The 24056-nt window shown below is 42.0% G+C and overlaps 1 protein-coding gene across 1 annotated transcript in view; it reads left to right on the top strand.

The window, feature by feature from the left end:
- The window catches only part of cacna1c (calcium channel, voltage-dependent, L type, alpha 1C subunit), a 153064-nt gene extending 131482 nt beyond the window's left edge, over positions 1 to 21582 (top strand). Inside the window, exons 33-52 of the mRNA XM_068306657.1 lie at positions 2885 to 3052; positions 5640 to 5777; positions 7004 to 7069; positions 7477 to 7568; positions 8120 to 8282; positions 8425 to 8552; positions 8637 to 8733; positions 8884 to 8986; positions 9112 to 9213; positions 9337 to 9464; positions 9630 to 9764; positions 10511 to 10875; positions 11109 to 11135; positions 13465 to 13593; positions 13704 to 13834; positions 13923 to 14020; positions 14100 to 14229; positions 14415 to 14523; positions 14608 to 14770; positions 14982 to 21582. Coding sequence (XP_068162758.1) covers positions 2885 to 3052; positions 5640 to 5777; positions 7004 to 7069; positions 7477 to 7568; positions 8120 to 8282; positions 8425 to 8552; positions 8637 to 8733; positions 8884 to 8986; positions 9112 to 9213; positions 9337 to 9464; positions 9630 to 9764; positions 10511 to 10875; positions 11109 to 11135; positions 13465 to 13593; positions 13704 to 13834; positions 13923 to 14020; positions 14100 to 14229; positions 14415 to 14523; positions 14608 to 14770; positions 14982 to 15518 — 3009 coding nt within the window. The 3' untranslated portion in view covers positions 15519 to 21582. The remainder of the gene's footprint in view (positions 1 to 2884; positions 3053 to 5639; positions 5778 to 7003; positions 7070 to 7476; positions 7569 to 8119; positions 8283 to 8424; positions 8553 to 8636; positions 8734 to 8883; positions 8987 to 9111; positions 9214 to 9336; positions 9465 to 9629; positions 9765 to 10510; positions 10876 to 11108; positions 11136 to 13464; positions 13594 to 13703; positions 13835 to 13922; positions 14021 to 14099; positions 14230 to 14414; positions 14524 to 14607; positions 14771 to 14981) is intronic.
- The last annotated feature ends 2474 nt before the right edge of the window (positions 21583 to 24056 follow it).

Raw genomic sequence — 24056 nt, forward strand, 5'->3', positions numbered from 1 at the left:
TTGTGTAATTTCCTAGCTGTACTTGGATGTTTTATTCATTCATCCTTTGGAGGTAAAACAGGAATCCAATGCCAGGGGAATCACAAAACCATCATAGATGTCTAGTTTGTCTCCCCATACAGACAATATTTAATCACTGATTATCCCTTTAATGCTGACGTCTGATTGGCCAGAGATATACACCTACTGCATGTCATCTATACAAGTCGATGGTTTCTGCACTGGGTTGATTGATTTGGTTGGTTGGTTGGTTGGTTTGCAGGTTTTTTAATGATCACGTTTTTTCTCACACCCCTAAACTAAAGGCATGCCCTTTGATCTTTTTCTTTTTACTTCTGTGATGAAGCTACTTTTTCTATTTACCTTTTTTTTTAAATTAAGAAACCCTCCACAAAACAATTCTGTTCTTGAGACCCTTCCACGTTTCCAATTCCAGCCCACTACCGCATTTCATCCGGTACTAAAGCACATGTGAATACTTCTTAACATATTGGGCAATGCAATTAGGAAATAATAGCGGCGGCTTGCCAACAACTGCCCCTCGTTCAGTTGCCTCCCTAAGCACGACGTACAGTAACGGCCTAGCTTTTAAAGTGTCATTACTTTGCCTTGTGTTAAAAAAAATTAAATGACCAAAGAGCGTACCCACTTCACCGCTCCGTTGGGCGCCCGTTGATTTAGATTAGCAGCACATTTTATGCTCTTTGAATCGGAAAACCTTTCTAATCCTGGGTCTCTAATTGTCTTGAACCTTCTAAGGCTTCTTTTTCACTTTTTTTTTTTTTTTTTTTCGCTTTGAGTCGAAGTAGCGTAAGCAGATTGGTAACGGTTTGCTCTGAGCGGTGTCTTGCGGATGATGCCAGTATGGATTGCATCTATTTCTCTTTTTTCTTTCTCTCTATCCGGAATGCCTCCTTTTCTTCTTCTTCTTCTCTCCATCTCTCTCTCTCTCTCATTCTCCTTGACTTCTCTCTTTTTTTATAGATGTTCTCCTCTCTTTCTCTGTCTCCCTTCTGGTTTGCGGTGATGCTTGCTCATTTCAAATGCAAGCAAGGTAACATTGGTCTCTCAATCAATTATCTTTCAAACGAAATATGTTTATTATGTGTTTTCAATTCAAATTTGAAGAACACATTGTGTTGTAGTATTATTACTTAACAGTATATAGACTACTCATGTATATACTGTAAATCTAAAATGGTCTCCAGAAACCAATGTTACCTGACTGAATTGATAAAGGTTTTGCTTGAAAATATGACATGCAATGTTAGAAAGCAGCTCAATTTTATTTAAAAGCTGCAACTACAGTAACTCAACGCTGTAGTTCAGCCTGAAAGCACAACTGTATTTCTATGACAACACATGGATCCTGGAAAGACACGGGTCCATTATAGTCTATTCAGTTTCATCTAATTCTGGTTCCCAGCTTTGATTTCACATAGAAATTAAAGCAAATTCAGATTTTGATTTAATCTGCTTGTTTTCTTTGTGTAATTCACACACAGACACACAAACATACATATTTCCCTCTTAATCCCTGTTCCTTTGTATTCCTTACATACAATCCTTCCTTCCAAGAAATCTATCATTTCTTCCTTCCTTCCTTCCTTCCCTCCCTCCCTCCTTCTTTCCCACCCTCCCTCCCTCCCTCCTTCTTTCCCACCCTCCCTCCCTCCCTCCTTCCTTCCTTCCCTCCTACCTTCTTTCCTTCCTTTCCAACTCATTCTTGTCTTCCCTTCATTCCTAATGTTCCCTTTTCCTCCCTACGTCCCTCTTTCTTTCTTTCTTTCTTTCTTTCCAATGTTCTCTTCAAACACACACACACACACACACACACACACACACACACACACACACACACACACACACACACCATTCCTTCCTAAAATGTTGACATTACCAAATTATTTTGTTAACTGATTAAAACAAGTTTAGACGTATTGATTCTTGATCAAGCACAGATTCTTTTACACTGTGTACACCATTGTTATGTGTGATCATAAAGTTGTGTTTGGCTCTGTTAGAATTCCTTTAAACGCTTCATTCCTTACCTCTTCCTCACTTCTTCACCTCTTTCTTTCATTTCTGTATCTTGCGTTGCCTCTTTACTTCTTCCCTTTCCTCTCTCACCTCTTCTTTTCAAATCTAATCTCACCCGATCGTAGCCTCTACTTCTTCCAGGGAGCCATGAAGCATTAGTTCACGTCAAAGAATTCTAACAGAGCCGAAAGCAGACCGCTCCAGAGTCATAGATTGAATGAAGAGTTGATCTATCGCTCTCAGCGGTGTAAATGTTGTACCTGGGACCACCACTAGGTGTCTCCCTATAAAAAAGTTTCAATGTTATCAAAGTACAAATGGGCTGTGATTTCCAAAAGCATATAAAACCATCTTTCATCAGTGGAACTGACCAAGATGACTTTGACTCAGGGTATTCTGATGCGTCTTTGACCTGAATGTAGATTAAAGTTGTGATCTGCGTAGCAGACGGTTTGCAGATCACAAACAAAGGTGCTGTGCTTTTTCCTGCAGCCTTTTGTTGGCTAATCTAAGGTCAAAGAATGCATTGAATACCACATATTGAAAGGAGGTGTTCTCCTTTACTGCTGAGATGACTTGGGTAAATGTGGCCCAAGTTTAACGAAAGCTTTGTGAAGCTTCAGCTGACAGGAAGAAAAACAGACAGCCACAGAAGCGCCCCACAACCCCCCCCCCCGCCATAAATACAGACAGATCCAGGAGCTGACATGATATACATTGTCACATAGACAATCAATACACACACACACACACACACACAGTGACACACACACATACACGCACACACACACACACACACACGAGGCGCTGCTCTGGTGCTGATCTTTGTTGCCTTTCCTTAAAGCCAGCTGACTCCTCCTCGTCCTCGTCCTCCTCCTCTTCGTCCACCTCCTCCTCCTCTTCCTCCTCTCACCCCCCTGCGGTAAGGCCAATGGTACGCTCCGACGGTAACCTCGTCCGCCTCCCTACATCCATCCCTCCATCCTCCCATCCTCCCGTCCCTCCATCCACGGTATGATCCGAGACGTTTGGCTTCTGGTTCACCCTGTCGCTCCTGCTGTCGTCCTCTGCAGCATGAGTTACGTTCATATAGGTGTTGTTTGTGTCTTTACGACTTCATATATGTTTGGTTTTTTATGTTGTTTTTTTGTGGAGAACGCTGTATTGAGCAGGCCCGGCATAACTGCTAGGAGTTTTGTATGGCTTTTGTCGTGTCCACTGACCCCTCATCTCCCACATGGCCTGCAACTTGCGTCCCCTGTGGTATCTTTTTTGCACTTTGTCACCGACCGATGTAAGCCATCACAGCCACACCATCACGCTGTCCCTCTTCCCTTCACTCCACTGATCAACCATAGTTGTATTTATCTGTCTATGAATCTATCTGGCTATCCATCCTTGTATCTCTCTTTGTATTTCTTCACTTTCAGACTTGTGTCTCTCTCTTTCTCTCTGCTGTGTGCTACACTGACTGTTGGTGAAACTCTCCCGCTCACTTTCCCCCCTCTCTCTCGCTCTCTCTCTCTGTCTCATTGGTGCAATGGTTCCCACTGTGGTTCAATTGTGGTATTACATGTGGTGGGCCCAACAGAATTTTGACTCCTCAGAAGGATGTGTCATTTCCTGCAAATCTGTCAGTGGAGTTTGAGGTGACTCATGTCTCGGGTTACTTGCCAACAGTACAAGATAATTAAAATGTGGCATCTAGCCTTAGAAAACAATCCAAAAACTATTCCCTGTATCACAAACTTACATAAATTTGCAATATACAATATACCTTTTTTTTCCATATATATATATATATATATATATATATATATATTTTTTATTTTTTTTCCCCCCTGACACAACTTCTCTAGGTGTTGAAAAGTAACGATTGGCATCAGTTATACCTAAACTGCAGCGAGATGTGTGGAGGATGACACGTTCTTTTCAGGAACATGCTGTGTTTTCTCTGTGGGATTAGAATAAAGAATTGATGGCCTCTTGGAAAAACACAAATGGCATGAAAAAAGGTGTTGGAATTATTTCACCTGAGACAGGAAATAGATATGTTGTTAAAGTGGTGAAGTTTATCTTGCGTTTAAGTGAAAATACAGATAAATACTTATTGATTACTTGTCAGTTGTTTTGCCTCGTTGTTATAGCTGTTAAGGCTGTAGATGATGCGTTTAAGTGTCGCTGAGTTGTCCCTGCTTTTAAGCGCATCTCGGTATCGCCGTTGTTTTCTTTTGCATCCCTGAGAATGAGGAGCAGCAGCAGCATTAATAAGTAAATCTGTTAGAATAGCACTCGGCTAGGTGGTTGAATATTTCATCGTGGAGTTATTCCTGCAGCTGAGGATTGTTGAGCCTCTTATGCGTGTATTTAAACGTTTATTATGGTAGATTCAGAATAAAAGTACATCAGATATGGAGTGTGAAATGTATTGAAATGTATTATGTATCTACAAGGGGCTCCGCAAATAAAACTCCAAGTGAAAAAAAAAAAAAAAGGCAAAGATGAAAATATCTTTTCACCTGAGCGTAATCTTTGGATTGCGTCCCCCAGTGGCCGGTGTCTCAGTGATAAACAATTACCCCTCCCTCCTCCACCCCCGAGATGTATTGGATCAGGAATCCATCCGCAAGGCCAGGATTCCTGTTCCGCATCGGCTGTGAACTGTTATCAGTGATTTACGCAACGGTTTACCTTCGCAGATGGAAATCTCTCTGGCGCGTTGTCAGCAGTGCAGGACATCCGAATCATTGGGCTTAAGCGAGCTGGTTTACTTCTGGTGGTCGCTGAAAGCTATCTGCCTTTCTCAAGTAGGGTTGTTTGTCAAATGTCACAGCCAAGGCCTGGAATTTACTTGTAATAGGATGTTGAATCAACACCCAGGAGTGTGTTTTTCATCTCGATTACGACGGCAGAGATGTGAGGGAAGCAACAAGGAGAAAGGAGTGATTTAAGATGCAGCCGAACGGAGCAGTTTCTGGTTTGGAGGGTTCAGTCGGGTGTCTTTTAGGACGCAGTAACTTTGACTCATCTAATTGCACAGTTCAGTGATTTAAGGAGGGCTTCTTGCTGTTGTTTTTATGACGCTCACGGATGATTTGTGAATCTCTTTGTTGCCAAGTGATTTTTCCTGGAAGCCAAAAAACAATAATAATTAAAAATTTAGAAAAAGCATGATTGCCCGATTCTCTCCCAGATTCCCTTTTGTCAGTTGATTTTGATGGGATTTTGTAGGACGCAGATTTCCATTTATTAACTCTGTGTGTATGTGTGTGTGTGTGTGTGTGTGTTTGTGTGTGTATCTCTGTGTGCGTGTGTTATACATATTTACATCCGCAAAAATATGCGTGGGTGGGAATATGCATAAAATGTATGAATTTGTCTGCGTGCTCATGCGCATGTGTGTTTGTGTGATCATCTCTACCTGGATGTGTGTGTGTGTGTGTGTGTGTGTGTGTGTGTGTGTGTGTGTGTGTGTGTGTGTGTGTGTGTGTGTATGTATGTGTGTGTGTGTCTCCCTCCCTTACATATCTGCATGTATCCCCCCCATGCGTCCTGTGTTTTTTCAAACAAACAAAAAAAACACCAAACCCCACCAAAAGGGACTGCAGAACTCTGAAGAGAACGCCAGGATCTCCATCACCTTCTTCCGGCTGTTCCGCGTGATGAGGCTGGTGAAGCTGCTGTCTCGCGGGGAAGGGATTCGGACCCTGCTGTGGACCTTCATCAAATCCTTCCAAGTGAGGAGAGAAACGGACACAACATGCTAAAAACGCTGGGTTGGGTTTACATGGTGAAAGAGGAGCGTGACGCATTGTTATTCCAATCTAAAAGCACACATTTAGTGACATGTTTTCCAGTTCATGACGTCACATGTAGGCGTCGAGACGTCAGATTTCAATCGAGTAAATTGCAGTTTAGTCAAGAAGGGGATTAACTTTCTGATTCATCCACCGTGAGCTCATTTCTTTTTATTAATTTGAGATCTGAGTCACAAATGTTAACCCAGCCTGGTGGAATCTCACGAGCCACCTTTTCCTTTCCTTGCCTCCTCCCTCCTTTTCTCCCCCTCCTCCTTTCGTCAGATGGGGTGGGACGTCACAGAATTCAGACTAGATGAAAATGAGGGGAAGTGAAAGAGGGATGTTGTAAAGAAACGGAGGGGGGGTGGTTTGTAATTCTCAGATGCCAGGAGGGAGGTGTAGGGACACAAAGCTGGTAAACATGCAGGAACTCTTTTCTCCTCTGTCCTCCTCATCTCTCCTCTTCCTCTCCTAATCCATATTCCTCCCGACAGCCTGCTGCTAGTCCTTGAAAACTCACCATCCTCTGTAGGCGAGTTAATGAATGAAATTTATCAAAGCACTCCACCAAAAAAAATGAAATCATTTGATACGGAGTTGTAGGGAAATCAAATAATCTGTTCTCTCTTGTGTTGCGTGAGACGGGCCACTTCATGCTGGAGTACAGTGAAGGTGTTCCTAAAATTGGCAATGTTAATGAATGTATTACTGTAAGTTAAAGCTTACTGAAGCTATAAAGCAAATTATGTGATCACGCTCTTACTATTTTGTTATTCATTAGTCATGATTTGGCCCTGCTGTCTGAGGCACAAGCGTTCCGTTAGCCAGGAGCTCATTTCCACGCAGGGCTCCCGGGTCGGGGAATATCTCCTGGCTAAACTCAGAGATCAGTTTATTCATGGATGATGTTTTTCACTCTTCAGTCAGATGATTTGTTCTGGGTTGTTTTTGGTGCTGTGCCACACGGGGCTGCCGACCATTTCACTATTACTTCCCAAAAAAAGGAAAAAGAAAACGTAAATGTAACTGAAGTCTCCTAAAAATTGCCGATTCAGATTTATTCTAATCAGATGTGTGAGGTTTGGATAACAGTGAATGGATCGCGGCCTCGGTGCAGGGTGGTGCTTTCGATTGCTCGTCACTGATGTGTCTCTCCTCTTTAGGCTCTGCCCTACGTAGCTCTGCTTATAGTGATGCTATTCTTCATATACGCCGTCATCGGTATGCAGGTAAGACATCACCTGTTTGCCTTGTCTGCTGTGCTTTCTCTCCTCGTCCTCCTCTTCCTCCTCCATCCTCTCCTCCAGCAGGCCTCCGTCCTGTGTCTGTCCTCCTGGAGTTCCAGCTCAGTCGCTTCGTCTCTCCACCACTTATTTCCTTCCTGTACCTTTTTTCTCGTCATGTTCTTCCTCCGTGTGTGTGTGTGTGTGTGTGTGTGTGTGTGTGTGTGTGTGTGTGTGTGTGTGTGTGTCCTGTCTGTAAGTCGTTTGTGTCGTTGATGATGAGAAGGAGAACTTTAGTTTAATGTTCTCGGGACAGTTGGCCTCCCGTAGCGCTGTCCTTTTTTTTTCTCCTGTCATTGCTCATGTCCTGTGTGCTGTGACTACTTCCTTCCCACCCCCCTCCCTCCGTGCAGATGTTTGGTAAGATAGCGCTGCGGGACAACACACAGATCAACAGGAACAACAATTTCCAGACGTTCCCTCAGGCGGTCCTGCTGCTCTTCAGGTGAGGGAGGTGGCTGCGTGCCTCACTTTCAATCTTCAATACTTTTCCTCCTTCACACTTCTCTTTTTGTCCGCGGATTCTGCTTCATCATCACACACCTCCATCATCACATAACGCAATTAAATAAATTAAAGAAGTAAAATATGAGTATCAAATAAATTCTAAGGTATTCAAAAATGTCGATCTGCAAATAAATGTAAAGAATTTGTGTCTCAAGAGCTAAATGATGATAAATGAACTTATTTCTGATCATCTGCAAAATACTAATATATATATTTGTTTGTTTCTGTGTGTGTGTGTGTGTGTGTGCGTGCGTGCGTGCGTGTGTGTGTGTCTTCCTCTCTTTGCCTTTATTTGCTTGGTTGCATACATGCACATTCCCATGTGCCTGTATGTGTGTGTCAATGCATAAAACCACATGTGGTTCCATGCCGGTGTGTGTCTTTCTTTTCTTTTGTGCTGTTGTGTATGTTTGTATCTTTGCATGTGTGTGTGCATATTTCTCTGGGGGGGTGGGGGGGGTACCATGTGCATGTACGTCTACCTATCAGATGTGCAACAGGGGAGGCGTGGCAGGAAATCATGCTGGCATGCTACCTCAATCGGCCATGCGAGAAAGGGTCGACCAATGAGAACAGCTCATCACACGAGGACTGTGGCAGCCAGTTCGCCATCATTTACTTTGTCAGCTTCTACATGCTGTGTGCCTTTCTGGTGAGGAAATCATTTTGAATGTTCCTCTACTAAAAAAATTTAAAGAACGTTTTAATATATTAAAAACTTTATCCAGTCTTTATGCTAATGGTGCTTCGGTATCTGCATAGATTTCTTGTGTCATACCTGATTATTTCCTCAGATCATCAACCTGTTTGTGGCTGTTATCATGGACAACTTTGACTACCTGACACGTGATTGGTCAATCCTGGGGCCGCATCATCTTGATGAATTCAAGAGGATCTGGGCTGAATACGACCCAGAGGCTAAGTAAGTTTATCCAGAATTTACAAGACGCAGTTTTTGACACACACACACACACACAGATGTGTGACCTCTGTGTGCCGTTTCTAGGGGACGTATAAAACACCTGGATGTGGTGACTCTGCTCCGAAGAATCCAGCCTCCCCTCGGCTTTGGAAAGCTCTGTCCACACAGGGTGGCCTGCAAGGTGAACACGCTCACATAGACATCCTGTCACACTACCATCTTGCTGCTTTCAGAAAATCTATTGCTGGCTAACGGATAAATTGACCTTAGCTTTATTGTGATTTTTTTTTTTTTAATTTGCAAACTCAAAACGATTCTCTGTGTCTTCCAGCGCCTGGTGTCGATGAACATGCCCCTAAACAGTGATGGGACGGTGATGTTCAATGCCACGCTGTTTGCCCTGGTCAGAACTGCACTCAGGATCAAGACAGAAGGTAAGACGCACACATGGATCTCTAGCACAGGCATTGTGTTGGGGGGGGGGGCATATCAGCATGAAAAAGGGGAATGCAAACAAAACTGATATATGATGTGCTCTGTGTGCTATCTGTGTGTGCAGGGAACCTGGAACAGGCCAACGAAGAGCTGAGGGCAATAGTGAAAAAGATCTGGAAGAGAACAAGCATGAAGCTCTTGGATCAAGTAGTGCCCCCTGCTGGTGGTATGTGTAATACACAACACAGTTCCAAGAAAAAAAACACGTCAGATATAATGTCCTCTTTTTTTACCAAAGAAAAACTTTCAAGCATTTAAGGACTGTAGTCATAAAATATATTTCTTGCAGATGATGAGGTAACAGTCGGGAAGTTCTACGCAACCTTCCTCATCCAGGAATATTTCCGGAAGTTTAAGAAGAGGAAAGAACAAGGGCTGGTGGCCAAGGTGCCCCCCAAAACTGCCCTTTCTCTGCAGGTATGCACAGACATTTTATTTTTTAACACTGATCATTGTGAGCAAGACTGATATTTCTTCAAATTGTTCACTTTTATGAATTCCAAAATGATTACATTCACATAAAGATGGTTGTGGTGTTTTTTCCATACGTGCAGCACCTCATTTCTTTTCTCCTGCGTGTAGGCGGGCCTGCGGACGTTGCATGACATCGGTCCAGAGATCCGAAGGGCCATCTCTGGAGACCTGAACGTGGAGGAGGAGCTGGATAAGGGCTTGAAGGAGCCTGTGTCAGCCGCATCCGAGGACGATATCTTCAGGGTAAAGGTCGGATACACACACCCTCACTCACTCTCCAGAGAGAGAAAGAGAGAGAGAAAGATGATCAGCGTCCTGCTTGAAGCCATCCTCCATACAGACATGCCTGCATGTGCTCAAAGGTTCAAAACAGCATTAAAAAAAAGCCTCATTCGACATCATTTTGCTTGTTTGCTAATCATTGCAGATGCTGGACCTAATTCAAGTAATTGGTCACACGTGTTTTGAGCTCTAATTGTGCAAATTCTTAAAAAAAGCTTGATGAAAACTGCATATATACACACACAAATACACTCTTCTTTGCTCCAAAAGGTAAGTTACGCTACTTATTTGCTTTTACTGTGAAAGTCGTAGCCACAATCATGCCACATTTTTTCACTCAGGGTAGAAACAACACAATTATTTAGAAAGAGAATCACACCAGTCCTCTGGTCCTTACCTTCTCCTGATTCAATCTCTCACAGAATGTGGCTCTTATGTCTAAGATTTAACGGGCTTATAAAGATATATGTCTCTGATTTGATGCTAAATTGCAAACCCATCTCCCATTGGTTTGACACGAGGCGTTCGTTTTGCTTTTCCATCAGGCCTGAGTAAAGCTTTGGTTGCTTCTCGCATTAAATGAGATGATTCCAATTTCTGTGTGCTCGAGTATCGTAAGATGAAATGTTTGGGATTTTAATGTAATGTCTTCTTTCCGTTGTTCTCTTCCGTGTCTGTCTTCCATTTTCCCATCTTCCTCTCCGCAGCGTTCAGGTGGGTTGTTCAGCAACCACGTCAACTACTACAACCAGAGCGATGGTCGCAGCTCCTTCCCACAGTCCTTCACCACCCAACGCCCCTTGCACATCAGCCAGAAGGGCTCCCCCTGCGAAGCTGAGAGCCCGTCCCACGAGAGGCTCATGGACTCAACCACTTTCACGCCTTCCTCGTACTCTTCATCGGGCTCCAATGCCAACATCAACAATGCCAACAACACCGGCATGGCGGGGGTGACGACCCAGGGAATCAGTCGATTCCCCAGCCCGTCCATAAGCACTGTGGACGGGCACACGGGGCAGCCGCTCACTCCCATCCTGCTGCCAAGATCCGCATGGTGCTTTCCTCCAAAGAGGTGAGTGTGTTTTTGTAGCAGTGGGGTTTTTATAATCTTTTTCTTTCCTACCTGGTCATATTTGATCTTGAACCACGTCAAGTTTTATTAGTTTGACCATCATAAAGCCGGGTTAGCTGGTCCTGTCACATGATCAGTAACGTCCCAGTGCACATAAATGTTTATTCTCTTTTCTTCAATTTCTTTTTCTTCCTTCCTGTCTGTCTCCCTCTTTTGTTTCTGATGACGAGCAGGACGTGTTTTTATGACTCCTTCATGCGGTATGTTACTAGGGGACGGAGAGAGAAGTCTTTGTGTGTGTGCGTGTGTGTGTGTGTTTGTGTGTGCGTGCGTGCGTGCGTGTGTGTGTGTGTGTCTTGTGCGAGTCTCCTAAACATCTTTTAAATAGGATATAAAAATGGCATTGCTGGAAGTGTGATAATGAGACTTGTTGCTATTCACATAATGTTTTATTTGCTGCCGTATATCAGAAGCTAGCCATCTCTGCTGCCGTGAAAAGATCTGCTGTAGAAAGTCTGTTTGGTGCATAACCAATCTTTTCCTATCAAAGGGTCTTACTGCTGCTTTATGGCTCTGGGTTAGACTGAAGGATACGTCTCAAAGCTCATATTTATCTGTTCATTAGTCAAAGTAAAGCATTTTGCCATGGATGCGCTTTTCTTTTATATCTTGTGATCCATTTGTTAGTGTACCCATAACCAGAAGTTGTAGATAAGACTATAAAGACTATAAATCCGATATTGAAACACACCGTAGACCACCGGTCAGCCCAGCCAGCGTCTTTTGTCACGAAGGATTTCCCAGCTGTTCTCTTTTCGGCAGCATTTATTCTTGCTACCCGCGACCTTCTCTTGAACTATAAAGAAAAGCTACGTGACAATTAATGAAGGCTGCAGGTACCTGAGATCTAAAGGAAAGCACTGAAAGGTGAAAGCAGTAACAGATCTAGGGTCTGGGTCAGTTACGCATCAATACCTGTCACAATTTTGAGGAAACATCCCTTAAGTCTGTTTACAAGGCCTTCCAACTTCCTAGATTTTCAGAATGTCTATTTTTCATAGTCCCCAGAAGATGATTCTTATTCAATCGAATGATTCCAGTGATCTCCTTACATTTTATTTACTTTTTCCCAAGGGGTCGGACATTTTCCTTTTTGAGCTTTTTAGCGGGCAAATTATTATCAGATTTTCTCAACATGTCTTTCCTCCATCGGATGAACCCTTTTCATTTTAATGCCCCTCTACATTCTCTACATTAGTTCTGCCTTCGGGAGAAACTTTATATTCAGCCTTTTTAGTTGCAAAGCTATTAGAGCGCAAAATAATTAACATGTTGATTATTTATTCCCTCTTTGAGGACCATTTCAGTAACAGAGCGCTGGCTCACGGGGACTTGGGAATTCTTCTCATATTAATTTTTTTTTTTAATCCTAGCCTGCTGTGCAGAATATGATCCACTGAAGATGAAGATTATTGGTTGCAGCTTTGTTATTATAATAAGAAAAGGGATTTAAACTCATCGGTAATTTAGAGTTAAAGGCCTCCTCAAAATCAAAGCCTTTGAATGCACTACTTATTTGGGATTTTTTGAAATTAGGATCCAAGTTTTTAGTGTTCTAACCCAGAGTTTGCTTAAACAGCTATTTAATAGCTTTTGACTAAAGGGACATCTCGATATTTAAACGTTTAATCTTGTTTTTTAATCACCAGATAATTCTTGTGAGAAACTGAGTTTTTCAGTTGTGGTGACTGAAAAACTCAATTGATAGCGAGTTCTTTTGCCTTCCTAAACGCAAAGGAGTACATTAGCATTTAAGCGGCGCTAGCCCAACGAGATGTTGTCGCCAACAGTTCCATGAAGGAAAAAGATTAAACTTCAAATGTCAGGATGTCTCCTTAAAGCTTGAGTCTGGAATATGAAACCGATGTGGGCAGATGGTGTGACAAGACATCTTGGGAATGAAATGGGAATGTGATTTAATGCAGATTACCTGTAGCGTTCAAAGCACCACACAACAAAGATTTCAAGAACACGTAATGGGACAGCAGTAAAGGTTTCCCTGTGTTGTCCTCTGACTGGATAATGGTCAATTTGATGTGGGCATTGATTCCAAAGATAGTAGTAGAAAAACATTTCTTGGTTTCCAGTTCTGAATGAGAATCAAGAGGGATTCGTTCCCCAGCACTCCAGCATCTCCAAGTATCTGCTAGCAGAATCTGCATTATTTCACCCATCTTAGTCTTCTTTAAAGATGTCTGCGCCTCCGTCGTGCTATCAGTTATATTCCAGGTGTTGCCTTTGATGCTTCTCACCATTTTCGCTTTCACATAATAGTTCCCGCCTGCATCTCCTCCTTCTTTTCTTCAAGCTTTTTCCTTCCTATCTCCATCATCCTTCCTTTCCCTACATGCAGTTTTTAAACCTCAGAGGATTTTTTGCTAACCAGCCGCTTCTTTTTTTTTCTGTCTGCTTGTTTTTTTGTTTTATGTCTGTCCCCTACCCTTTTTTTTTTTCACATCTGCGGTCTGTTTTTGTGTTCATTTTGTCTTTGTCTCCGCTTGTGCGACTTTTTTCCGTTTATTTTGGCAGCTCTGGCTCGAGTGACAGCCGTCTGCCAATAATCCAAAGAGGTGAGGGGTCGACGGAGGAGACGTACGATGAGAGCTACGGCAACGACGGAGAGTACCAGGAGGATGACCACTCGCTCTCCTCTGACATGTACTGCTAAAACAAACGCACAACATGAACAGATTTATCTCTAGATATGATTCTTTTCGGGGTGCGCCTATCAATAATTCTCCTTTTTACGTCCATTTGTGCCTTGTTAGGTTGGTGTATCATGATGACACATGTAAGCAGTTGACTCCCATGGAGGAAGGAGAAGATGTGGAAGAGAGACGAGGAGGAGGAGGAGGGTGGCAGTCTCCCAGAAGAGTCTTCCTTTGCCCGACTTCTCTAGGTGACGAAAGACAGAATTCTGGAGTACGAGTTGTTCAAAAGTCTTGGTACATTTTACATTTTGCATTTTGTTGCTTGTGCTCGTCAAGGGCGGAGATCGTCCTTCCATCTGGAGTGTCTCAGGAGACATTCAAGGCCGGAGGCCTCACAGAAGACAGCGGTGCCCCTACACCTCGTACATCATCAGGTAGACTTAACTACAACGTGTCCTTTAAATTAGATGAGCATAAAAAAAGATTCCACTCCAACTCCATCTCCTCTTCCAGGCTTTGGCAGTAGCAGGTTTGAGTCCTCTACTAAGACGGAGTCACTCACCTACCCTCTTTAGCCGATTGTGCTCAACGCCTCCGGCCAGCCCCACAGGTACTCTGACGTCCTGTGTGTCGAGTGGAAATGGTGCATTAATGCTTCCTTGGCTACCACAGTTCAAACTTTATTCAATGAGGAACAAAATGAGCCACCGAATATTGAATACTGAATACTGGAGTCCTTATTGTTCTTGGCATGCAGCTTTTTCTTCGCCTTTGTTCCGATGGATCTGAGTCTCTTCATTTTCATTCCTCCTCTTTTTGAATTCCCAGCCCATGGTGGTGATACCTCCTACCAGAGAGTACCGTCCCTTAGGCTAGAGGGTTCCAACTCCCATGAAAAACTCAATACCAGTTTGCCCTCTGTCAACTGTGGGCCCTGGTAAGATTAAGCACCTTAAAAAGAACAGTTGAAGACGGTGTAGGGTTCGGTATATTTAAAAAGAAATTGATTTATTCCTCCAAGGTATAACGACAGTAATGGGAGCAGCAGGGGACCCAGCCCAAGTCCCAGCGTGTCTGCGTCCAATCAGAGACCACCGCGGCCGGTGTCGCTTACAGTGCCCTCGCTACTGGGAAAAGACTCCTGCTCGCTGTCTCACGGCAGCGCAGGAAGTCTGGTGGAGGCGGTGAGTGTGCTCCTAAAGGTTGGAGGTTACTTTTTGCTTCCAGACGGAGCAGAAACAACCCTTGTTTGTGAGGGGGTTGCAGGTTATTCTCTTCTGAGAAAATAACCTTCAAATTGCATTGATGGAAATACGCATTAGTTGCAGTGATGACTGGTTTTCTCTCCTGTTCTCTCCATTTTCATCTCCCATCCCCACCTGCTTCCCAATCAAGGTGCTAATATCGGAGGGTTTGGGTCATTTCGCCCAGGACCCATCGTTCATCGAGGTGACCAAAGCCGAGTTGGCTGACGCCTGCGACATGACCATCGAGGAGATGGAGCACGCCGCCAACAACATTATCAACGGCAACACTGCCACTAACACCACATCCAGCGCCTCCTACACCTCCCAGCACAGCCCCAACGGCAACCTCCTCCCATTCCACACGGCAACGACGGCGGCGACGGAGTCGACACACAAAGACCAGGTGGTAGAGGAGGACAAGGAAGAGGCTGGAGGAAACAGAGCCTCCATCCACGAGCCGTCCTCAGTGGAGGAGCGGCAGGTGCTGCTAGCGGGGGGGAGGGGACAGGAAGAGGAGGAGGAGGAGGAGGAAGAGGAGGAGGAGGAGGAGGAGGAGGAAGAAGAGGTAGAGGTAGAAGCAAAGGAGGAGGACCACCACATAAGCTCGACTGTGGTCGGAGGAGTGCGGCAGAGGAACAGCGGGCTTCTGGAGGACGAGGATTTGGAGTGTGTGACGAGTTTGTAGGAGTCGGCTACGAGTGTCCCCTCTGACATCATCACAGACTGACGCCTGTCAGTGCTGGATAACAGCGCCACAGCTGGCTCTGTCTGTCCCTGCCCCTCAAACACACACACATACACACACACACACACACACAAACACACACACACGCACGCACACACACACACACACACACACACACACACTATCTGCCTCTCAGCAAGACGTAACCGCTCTAGACGTTGGCGGCCAGTGACGCAACCTTAACACCTGGTTATATCTCGGTTGGTTTCTATGAGTTTGTATGTGTGTGTGTGTGAATATTTGTAGTAAAGCATACCACATTATATACTATCTGAGTGTATGCTTGTGTGTGCGACCTATGATTTTTCTCTCTTTGTACGTGTACATGAGTGCGTGTGTTCTCCACACGTGTCTGCGTGTCTCTAAAGTGCCTCACAGTTTTATAATGTCCTCAAAGTGTGAAGACCAGAAAAGTAGAGACAACAAAAATGAGTAAGGGGAAAGTAAGGAGTGTGTGTCCATTGTTTGCATTTACTTTTGTGGTGTTGTGTTTTGTTTTTTTGTCTGGCCACCACAAAGTCGTCAGGTAGGGGACAGCAGACCAGCTTGTAAGGGGAGGGGTCTGTTAAGGATTCAAGTCTGACCACGCCCGCTTGAGGTGATGGGTCGACTCCTCCTCCTCGGTTCACTGGTGATGAAGCGCTGTATTGAGTAAACGGGGGTGAGGAAAACCCTGTTTGAAATCTCATTTCTCTTCCTCTTCCAAAGCAAGGGAACCTTGGAGCACAGCCCTGCCATCCTTGGGGGGGTGGGATTAAGGTGACGCACGACTCGACGCCAGGAAGGGAATGATTCCAGGGACGGATTCACACCCACAACAGGGCTGATGTAGGAGGCCATGGGCGGGGAGAGACACTCTCTGACCAATGGGAAGCTAGCCAGCCCCTTGTATCCCCTGGCAACTAAAATGCCAGCGAGAGACAAACGCTGTCACCTTAATCTGGCTCCGCCTCCTCAGCCACTTCTCCTCATTTGGTCACACCCACTTCCTGGCCCAAACAGGAAATGGGAGAAGCGTTTTTGTGGCTAAGCACCAACAGCGACCACTCTTTTCTGCCTCATACCTCGCCGTTCCTCACTCCTCCCTCTCTCCTTCCTGCCGTTTGGTTATTCCATCATCCGTCTCCCTCCATCGTTGGGTTTTTTGTTTTTTCAGCCCTCGGGAGGCAAGAAAGCAACAGAGGTGGAGGACGAAGGAGAGAATTGGAGTGAAGGATTGGAAAGGAAACTGGCGTAGAGGATCTACAGAGGATCCATCCGTCGAGCAACATCACTTCCTTCTCCAAGACCCTCCTTTTCCTCTCAGCGTGGAATCCTATTGGATTTGCTGTCACACACTCTCACTACAGACCACGCCCACAATGTATTTAACAACCCAGTATTGTGCAAAACTGGCTAGCCATGACTATTTTCTTTTAAATTCATAATGTTACTGGTTTAATTTATCCTTGACTTGTTTGCACAATCGGGGTGCTGGTCTTAAAAATGTATTTTTTTTTGCTTGGTTTATTTTAGGAGAATTTTAAGAGGTTTTAAGTATCGAAGCAGGGCGTAGTGTTTGCGTGGGACCGTATAACTATATTTGTGCGTGCAAGTGTGTGTGTGTGTGTGTGAGTTTTAGTACTGGATGGGTGTGTGTCGGAATGCGTGAGTTAGCGTGTATCTAAAAGGGGGGGGGGTCTTTCTCTCTATCAGTATGCACCTTTTACAGATTGTATCTATTTATTTATTTATTTTTCCCAGAAGAGAAAAAAAAAATTGTGCGTGAGCTTGCGCGTTTGTGCGAGTGTGCGTGCGGGAGCGGTTACTTATGTATTCTAAAAAGCTGATTTTAAGCCTAGACAGTAAATTAAGGTAGCATTACAAGTACGGTATTGTGTGCAAGCGTGTGTGTGTGTGTGTGTGTGTGTGTGTATGTGTGTGTGTGAAAATGGGCCTCCTTAACACAGGGTTACCATGGACAGGCATGCTTCCAAAGCTTTGTGGTTTTTTAGCACGTTTTTTTTTTACGTTTTAGCCAAGCTGCAGAGTCAGAAACCACTTAATTGTTCTAAAGTTAGCATATATTTTTTTATAATTTTGTCATTCAGATGTAATTAAGCATAAGATCTTCTCTAAGGTCGGAGTGACAGTTGAGTTTTGCCATTGCAGCTTGGCTGAAGGTAACAAGCCTATTTTTTTTATTTTTTTTTGGCATTTGCTGCTTTTATTTTTAAATTATGGTGGATGGTTGTTCTGAGCATTAAACACATCGTATTCATGTTGCCACAGCGACACTTCCTGAATGAATTTGGAGGACGACACCCTGGTTGGTTAGCACTGACATGGCATAATCACGTGACATCATCATTTAAGTATTGTTTCAGCTTCAAATGAAGTATTAGGGCTGGTGTACAGATGCTGCAAGACATTTGAGTTACATCTCTCTGTCTGAAGTTTTCTTACATCACAAAACCTGATTTTTTTGGATAGTTAAGAAACTGTTCCTTCTCTGTAATCACTTTTTTAAACAGAGTACTGAAAATGAAGTCTACAAACAGGACATTTACTGCTAATTGCCAAGATGATAAAGCTCAGAAAACTGTCGTCTTGAAGGGAAGTTTCATCTTTGTCCAGATGCTGATAAGGAGTTTTAGTTCGCATGCTGATAAATTTTTATTGATCTGTCTTTATTCTTTATTTTGGCATTGGTATGAGCCTCAGACATATTCACAGTTACCAAGAAAATTTAGTTCCATGTCTTCTCCAACAACAGTCCTACTGTCAGTATAAAATTGCTGATATCATTTGTCATAAGATTAAATTATGTTGAAAGTATTCAAGTCAGTGCTCAAATTTTGGAAAATCATTGTTAGAACCACCACAGTCCAGTGTTAGGTAAACGGACCTTCACCAGTTAACTGCGATTTAGATCCGCTCTAACAATCAGATACGTCTGAATATTAAATTGTGTGTTTGGTTTGTGGTGCAAAAAACAAATATTTTAAACACTTCTTTCTTAGAAAATAATTCCGGTTTCTTTGCTTGTGATGATTCAAGAAAATTCTGTAAATTATCTCATTCTAAAACACAGCATCGCACATTACCTGCTAGCCATTAGCTTCCACTTTAATTTACCATGAAGTTCTAACCGCTAAGCCGTCATACATGCCAAGCAGAGCAGGTTTGTTGGCAGGGGAGGGTTTGCATGAACAGACTGCCATATACTGCGTCCTGTGCCAGTAACAGACTCCTGACATTATTATGCAAACTAAATGAGAATGTTGAATGTGCTTTACATGGCAGCGCTATAATCATTTTGAGGTCATGATCACACCCTGAAGAAGTCTGTAAAAGTGAAAGGAAATATCCTGAAGTTTTGGGGGGCTTTTGGCTTCATGAAATATCTTAAGCGTTTCTTTTTTCTGCCTTCTATTGTTCAAAAAGCACCTCATGATACCATAATCTGTTTTTTTTTCTTCCCTAAAAGTTATGCAGGTACATTCGGGTATGGCCAGACTTTTTAATTTGGTTGCTGGAAATGATCCAATTTCAGCCCTGGTGAAGTTTATTTAAACCTGACTTTAAATTTGCCTCATGGTTATTCAATTCAATTAAAATAAAACTTTATTTATCCCCAAGGGGCAATTGAAGTCACATAAAGCAGCAGTATTGGTGCAAAAGAAAACATGTTATCACTGCTCTACGGGCCAGGTGACTTTATGATCATCTTTACAAACATAATACAGATTAAGTCTAAAACTTTAATGCTAACTATACAAGCAGCCGCCTCATTTGTAAAGTTGTTTTTGTACCGATGATGCTTCAGAGGAGCCAGTGACTACTGACTTTCTACTGTTTGGAATCAATAGTCGAGAAACAAAAATGGTGATGAGTGACAGTAGTTACACGAAACCATTCTCAGACTTCAGAATTGGACATAAAGATTTCCATAAGGCTCGATAAAGGATATCTTCTATTATTTATGACAGCCGTAAGAAGAAGTATCATTAAAAGCTACATTCACATCCTTTTCTTTTGAGTTCTAATAGATGTAACCTTACATATCAGCAGTGCCAGACTAAGCTTTGTTCAAAGGTTTCCAATTACATGTGAGAGGGAATCAGAGGCCTGTGGTGCCCCCTGTGGAGTGGAGCAGTATTGCAGTTTTTTTTAATTTTCCGTATAGGTTAGCATGAACGATGAGGTGTTGCGTTGCAGTACTATATGATGTGATGAGTATGAGTGGGTGTAATCCTGCATCCCACGAGATATGCAAATACAATGCAATAATTATGACTGTATACAAGGTTCCCGAAGTAAATATACTTGTGAAAGTGAAAAAAAAAAAATCAATATCATACAATGTTTTTTTTCTGTTTGTTACATTTTTAAGTAAACGTGGTTTTCATGGCGGGGGGAAACCTAACATACTTGAAATCAGGTACATTGTAGTGCAGTATAGTAAAGATGTATTTATTTATCTTTATCGTTTCGCGGCATTGGATCTGCGTCTACAGTAGGGAAAAAAATGTGTGTGGAGAAGACAACGTGAAATAAAGGGTTTTGCTTGTGGTGTTTGCATCCAGTCAGAGGAGACCTAGAAAGAACAGCTTATGCTTGAGCAGCAAAAGCAACAAATTTCACCTCCTTTATTCAGTTTGCTCTTATTCATTTCCACTTAGCTTTTGAATGGATCGGCTCATGTGGGTGCACCATCAGTATTGCATGAGCCTCACAATGCTGGCAATGAGTTTGCCAGATTTTGGAGTTGCTGTGTTGTTTTTTAAGTCCAGATGAATTATCTCATCGCATTATGATGGAGTAGCTATTTCTATTTAGTGTACATATGATTAAAGTTAGTATTTCTTTCTCTACATCATCACCCGACTGAGGGGATTTTGCATATCTTGTGTCTCATGGGCTCACGGTTCATAACTCTGAGAAGGGCAGAGATCATCATTATTCGATTGTCAAAGAGAGGAAAAGTGAAGTATTGTCACTCCCTGGTTTAGACAGATGTCACCTCGTCTTTATGTCCGTGCTGTTAGTCTGTCTTTTGCTTGTCTGAAGTGCATGATGGACCACGGGGAATGATTTGTAAATGGCCAAAAATGAGTGCAAAACCCAGCTTTACACACAAAAAACAAAACTGGTGGATGTTATCGAACAGAGAAATACACAGGCTTGAAAATGTTTTATAAAATATTCGTTTGTGTCCCTTTGGTCAAGCAGAAAGAGATGTGATATCATCAACTTAAAATCCAATTCATGCTGTGAAATTGATTCTCACACTGATTATACATTTTCAGTATTTAATGTGTTCAAACTTTAACAAAATTAGATGTATTTGGTCTACTTGAACAATTTTAAAGCTTCATCCCAGCTGTTTATGTTTAACATTTTATGAAGTAACACACACAGGAAGAACAATGGCAGATATTTCTGATGTATAAATATGATATATGATGCAAATATAGTCTCTCCTACATCTTTAAATCTCCAAAGCCTCGTCTCCAGGAGTTACCTGAGACAGGAAACATGAAATAACTGCTTTCCTAGGATGAGAAGTTTAAGTCACGATGAGTAAACTCGTGTATGAAATGTGCAGAAGGGCCCTTTGAATAAATTTATTCCAAATGACAGACAACTGCGGGAAAATTTTCCAGAATACAACAAATAAAATATTTTAATATTAAGTATATTTCCTCACCTGAAAGAGAGAAAGAGAAAGAGAGAGAGTGGGTGTTTGGTCTGACTGAAAAGGTTGGATGGAGAATATTTTTCTTCTTTTTTTCCTCATGTTAGAATTTTAGGGCGTTCGAAGTTCTGACATGATGGATGATATATATCCAGCTGATGTCTTACATGAAAGGGTTGCTCTCTCTAGGGATGTAAAGTACATGTGAATGATGATATCTTTCATCTCACCTGTATCCAATGATTGTATATTTTTCTATTTTGTATACCATACTATAGCAAGATATATATATATATATATAAATGAATATATTGTAATATTTAATCACCAGAATGTCATAATATGGAAAAGGCAGGGCACTTATTTGGGAATGTATTTGACATATTAATAATGAAAATGTTTATCTAGGCCTGCTAACTGAATGTCAGTCAGAATTTATTGAACAGTTTCCCACATTATTGGCTGTATTATTGATCAACCGGCAGAGAATAATGAAGAAAAACAAAACATGGAAGGTTATGGTATAGGCAAGGTGGGCATTAAGGAATTAATTCCACATATGATTTGATAAAAAGTGAATATCATCTCTCCATTATGTATAAAAAAAATAAGAAACCAGTGATGTAAACTAACCAAAAATCATAATAAGCATTCGATTTTAGATCTGAAAGCAACAGAGAGAATCCTGAAACCTAAACTGTGTTTGCTGTTTTAGTGTAAAGTATTGTGAAAGACCCACCAGCAGCCTGTCAGCACATGTCAAAGTCTGGACATCTTCCTACTGTAGCACCGAGAGGCCAGCCTCTCCATCACTAGTCCTGCATCAGCACATATATGACCTACACTTGACGCATGCGCACTTCTTCGAATGCATTATTTAAAGCTATTAAACACATCTAACCAAAACGAATCCTCCTATCAAGGACTAGAGTTCACTATGCTTTGAGCGATTATAATCATGTAGCTTCGATTATTATTGTTTTTTCTTCCATAAAAGGAAGTGAAGAATTTAAAAAAAAGTTTAGCGTCTGGCGGACTAAATGTATTTATGATGGATTTTAGTGTGGAAGAAGAAGAAGAAAATTATACCATATTTGTTGAATTTATGTTCTGCATCTGGATTTATGGGATTTAAAAAAATTGTATGCCATACATGTACAGGAATAGAATTCAAGCTGCTCAGTGTTAAGAAAAGATGTCATTCTACATGCTTTAACAAACAGTGTTTTAATTTTTTAAAAATCACCCAGGTGTGGGTTTTATTTCCGGAAATGCAGATTCGTGTCGCCGAAGAGCTCGATCGCTGGAGTCGTGTTATTTTTCCTAGATCTACCATCGTCGCAACACAGATATATTTTCTAAAAAAAATAAATAAAACAACAACAACAAAGGCGTCTTCGTCATCTGCCACAATATTTTAAGAGGACTATTTTGAATATAGATTTTATTTTAATTCTAGGTTAAAAAAAATATCAGCATAGCCTGTTATTGTAGGAATCGAATTAAATTTCATTAAATCGTGAATTCCCTTTTTCTGGAGAAATAAGAGTCTCTCTTTTTTTTCAGTGTGCAGGTTTTTGTTTTATTTTTTACTCCCATGCTGATTCGGGAAATGGAACAGAATAAGAAAGGTGGGGAATGCGTTTATATTACAAGCCTCTATTTTAGATAATATATGTATATAAAAAACATATATCTAGATTATAAGATATTGAATGACGGTTTGATGGACTCAAGTCGAATTTCAGCCAGAGGAAAACAGAAGGTTTTAGTGATTTCATCCTCAGCTGCATGTGTTTATTAGGTTTACATCAATAAGTTATATTTGCTCGACAATTTTTGCTTTGTCTCGTCGGGACGAGAGGAGATTTTAAGAACACGCAGTTTGCACGTTTGAGGTGAAAGTGGTTAATTAAAAGTGACATTATATAGATATTAGAGTTTAAACCCTTGATGGATTCATTATGAGGAAAGTATGCATCATGCTGGGAGATTATATTTTAAAGTATTTGTAAAAGAATTATTAAGGAAAATTAATTATCAGCGATTGTGTGGATTTTTTGAGGCAAGATCACAGAGTGTCATAAGTATTAAAAGAATGTCGATCGATCCTCTGCGCCTTTCATATCAGTCTCTTGGGCATTTTTTAACTACTTTGCTCAAAATGTTAGTGTGGAGCTAAAATATATTTACAAGCCTCTTCCTGTATTAGTTGAGTCTTGATGAACGAAATGGACGAAGTTTGCATACTGAGAAGGTTTTAGAAATAACACGATCTAAACTGACTGATTGTTGTTGAAGGACCTTGAAAGCATCATTCCTTCTCTCATGCCTAACGTGGGAATTATTCTTCTGGACGCTTTCAGGAGCAGAGGATTTTTCTTTACTCCGAAGTGACAGAAACTTCCTTCATAAGACTTAAACATCAAAACACTGAGCTGTGGATGTGTGGCAACGTTTCTGGTATTAAAGCCGCACTTTTTTTCTCTGCTCCTCTTCCATCTGCTCCTTCTCTCTGACTTTACCGATAAGAGCTATTTATATTATTGAATGATAACGACTTCATCCCTTGAATGTAGGACGTTCCAGTGCTCAGTGGCGTGCTTACACATCTTAAAAGCCGCATGATGGATGTGAAAGATTTTACTTCTTAGCAGCTCTGTTGTGATTACTGCAGACATTCAGATCTAATTTTACCTCTTTGCTGCCATATCTAGATTCCACTCGGTTTTTTTTTTTCTTGCAAGGAAATGTGCATTTGACTACAAGGAGTTAGAAATAAACCGTATGTATTATCA

Source organism: Antennarius striatus, chromosome 22 (assembly GCF_040054535.1).
Source record: "Antennarius striatus isolate MH-2024 chromosome 22, ASM4005453v1, whole genome shotgun sequence".
Taxonomy (NCBI): Eukaryota; Metazoa; Chordata; class Actinopteri; order Lophiiformes; family Antennariidae; genus Antennarius; species Antennarius striatus.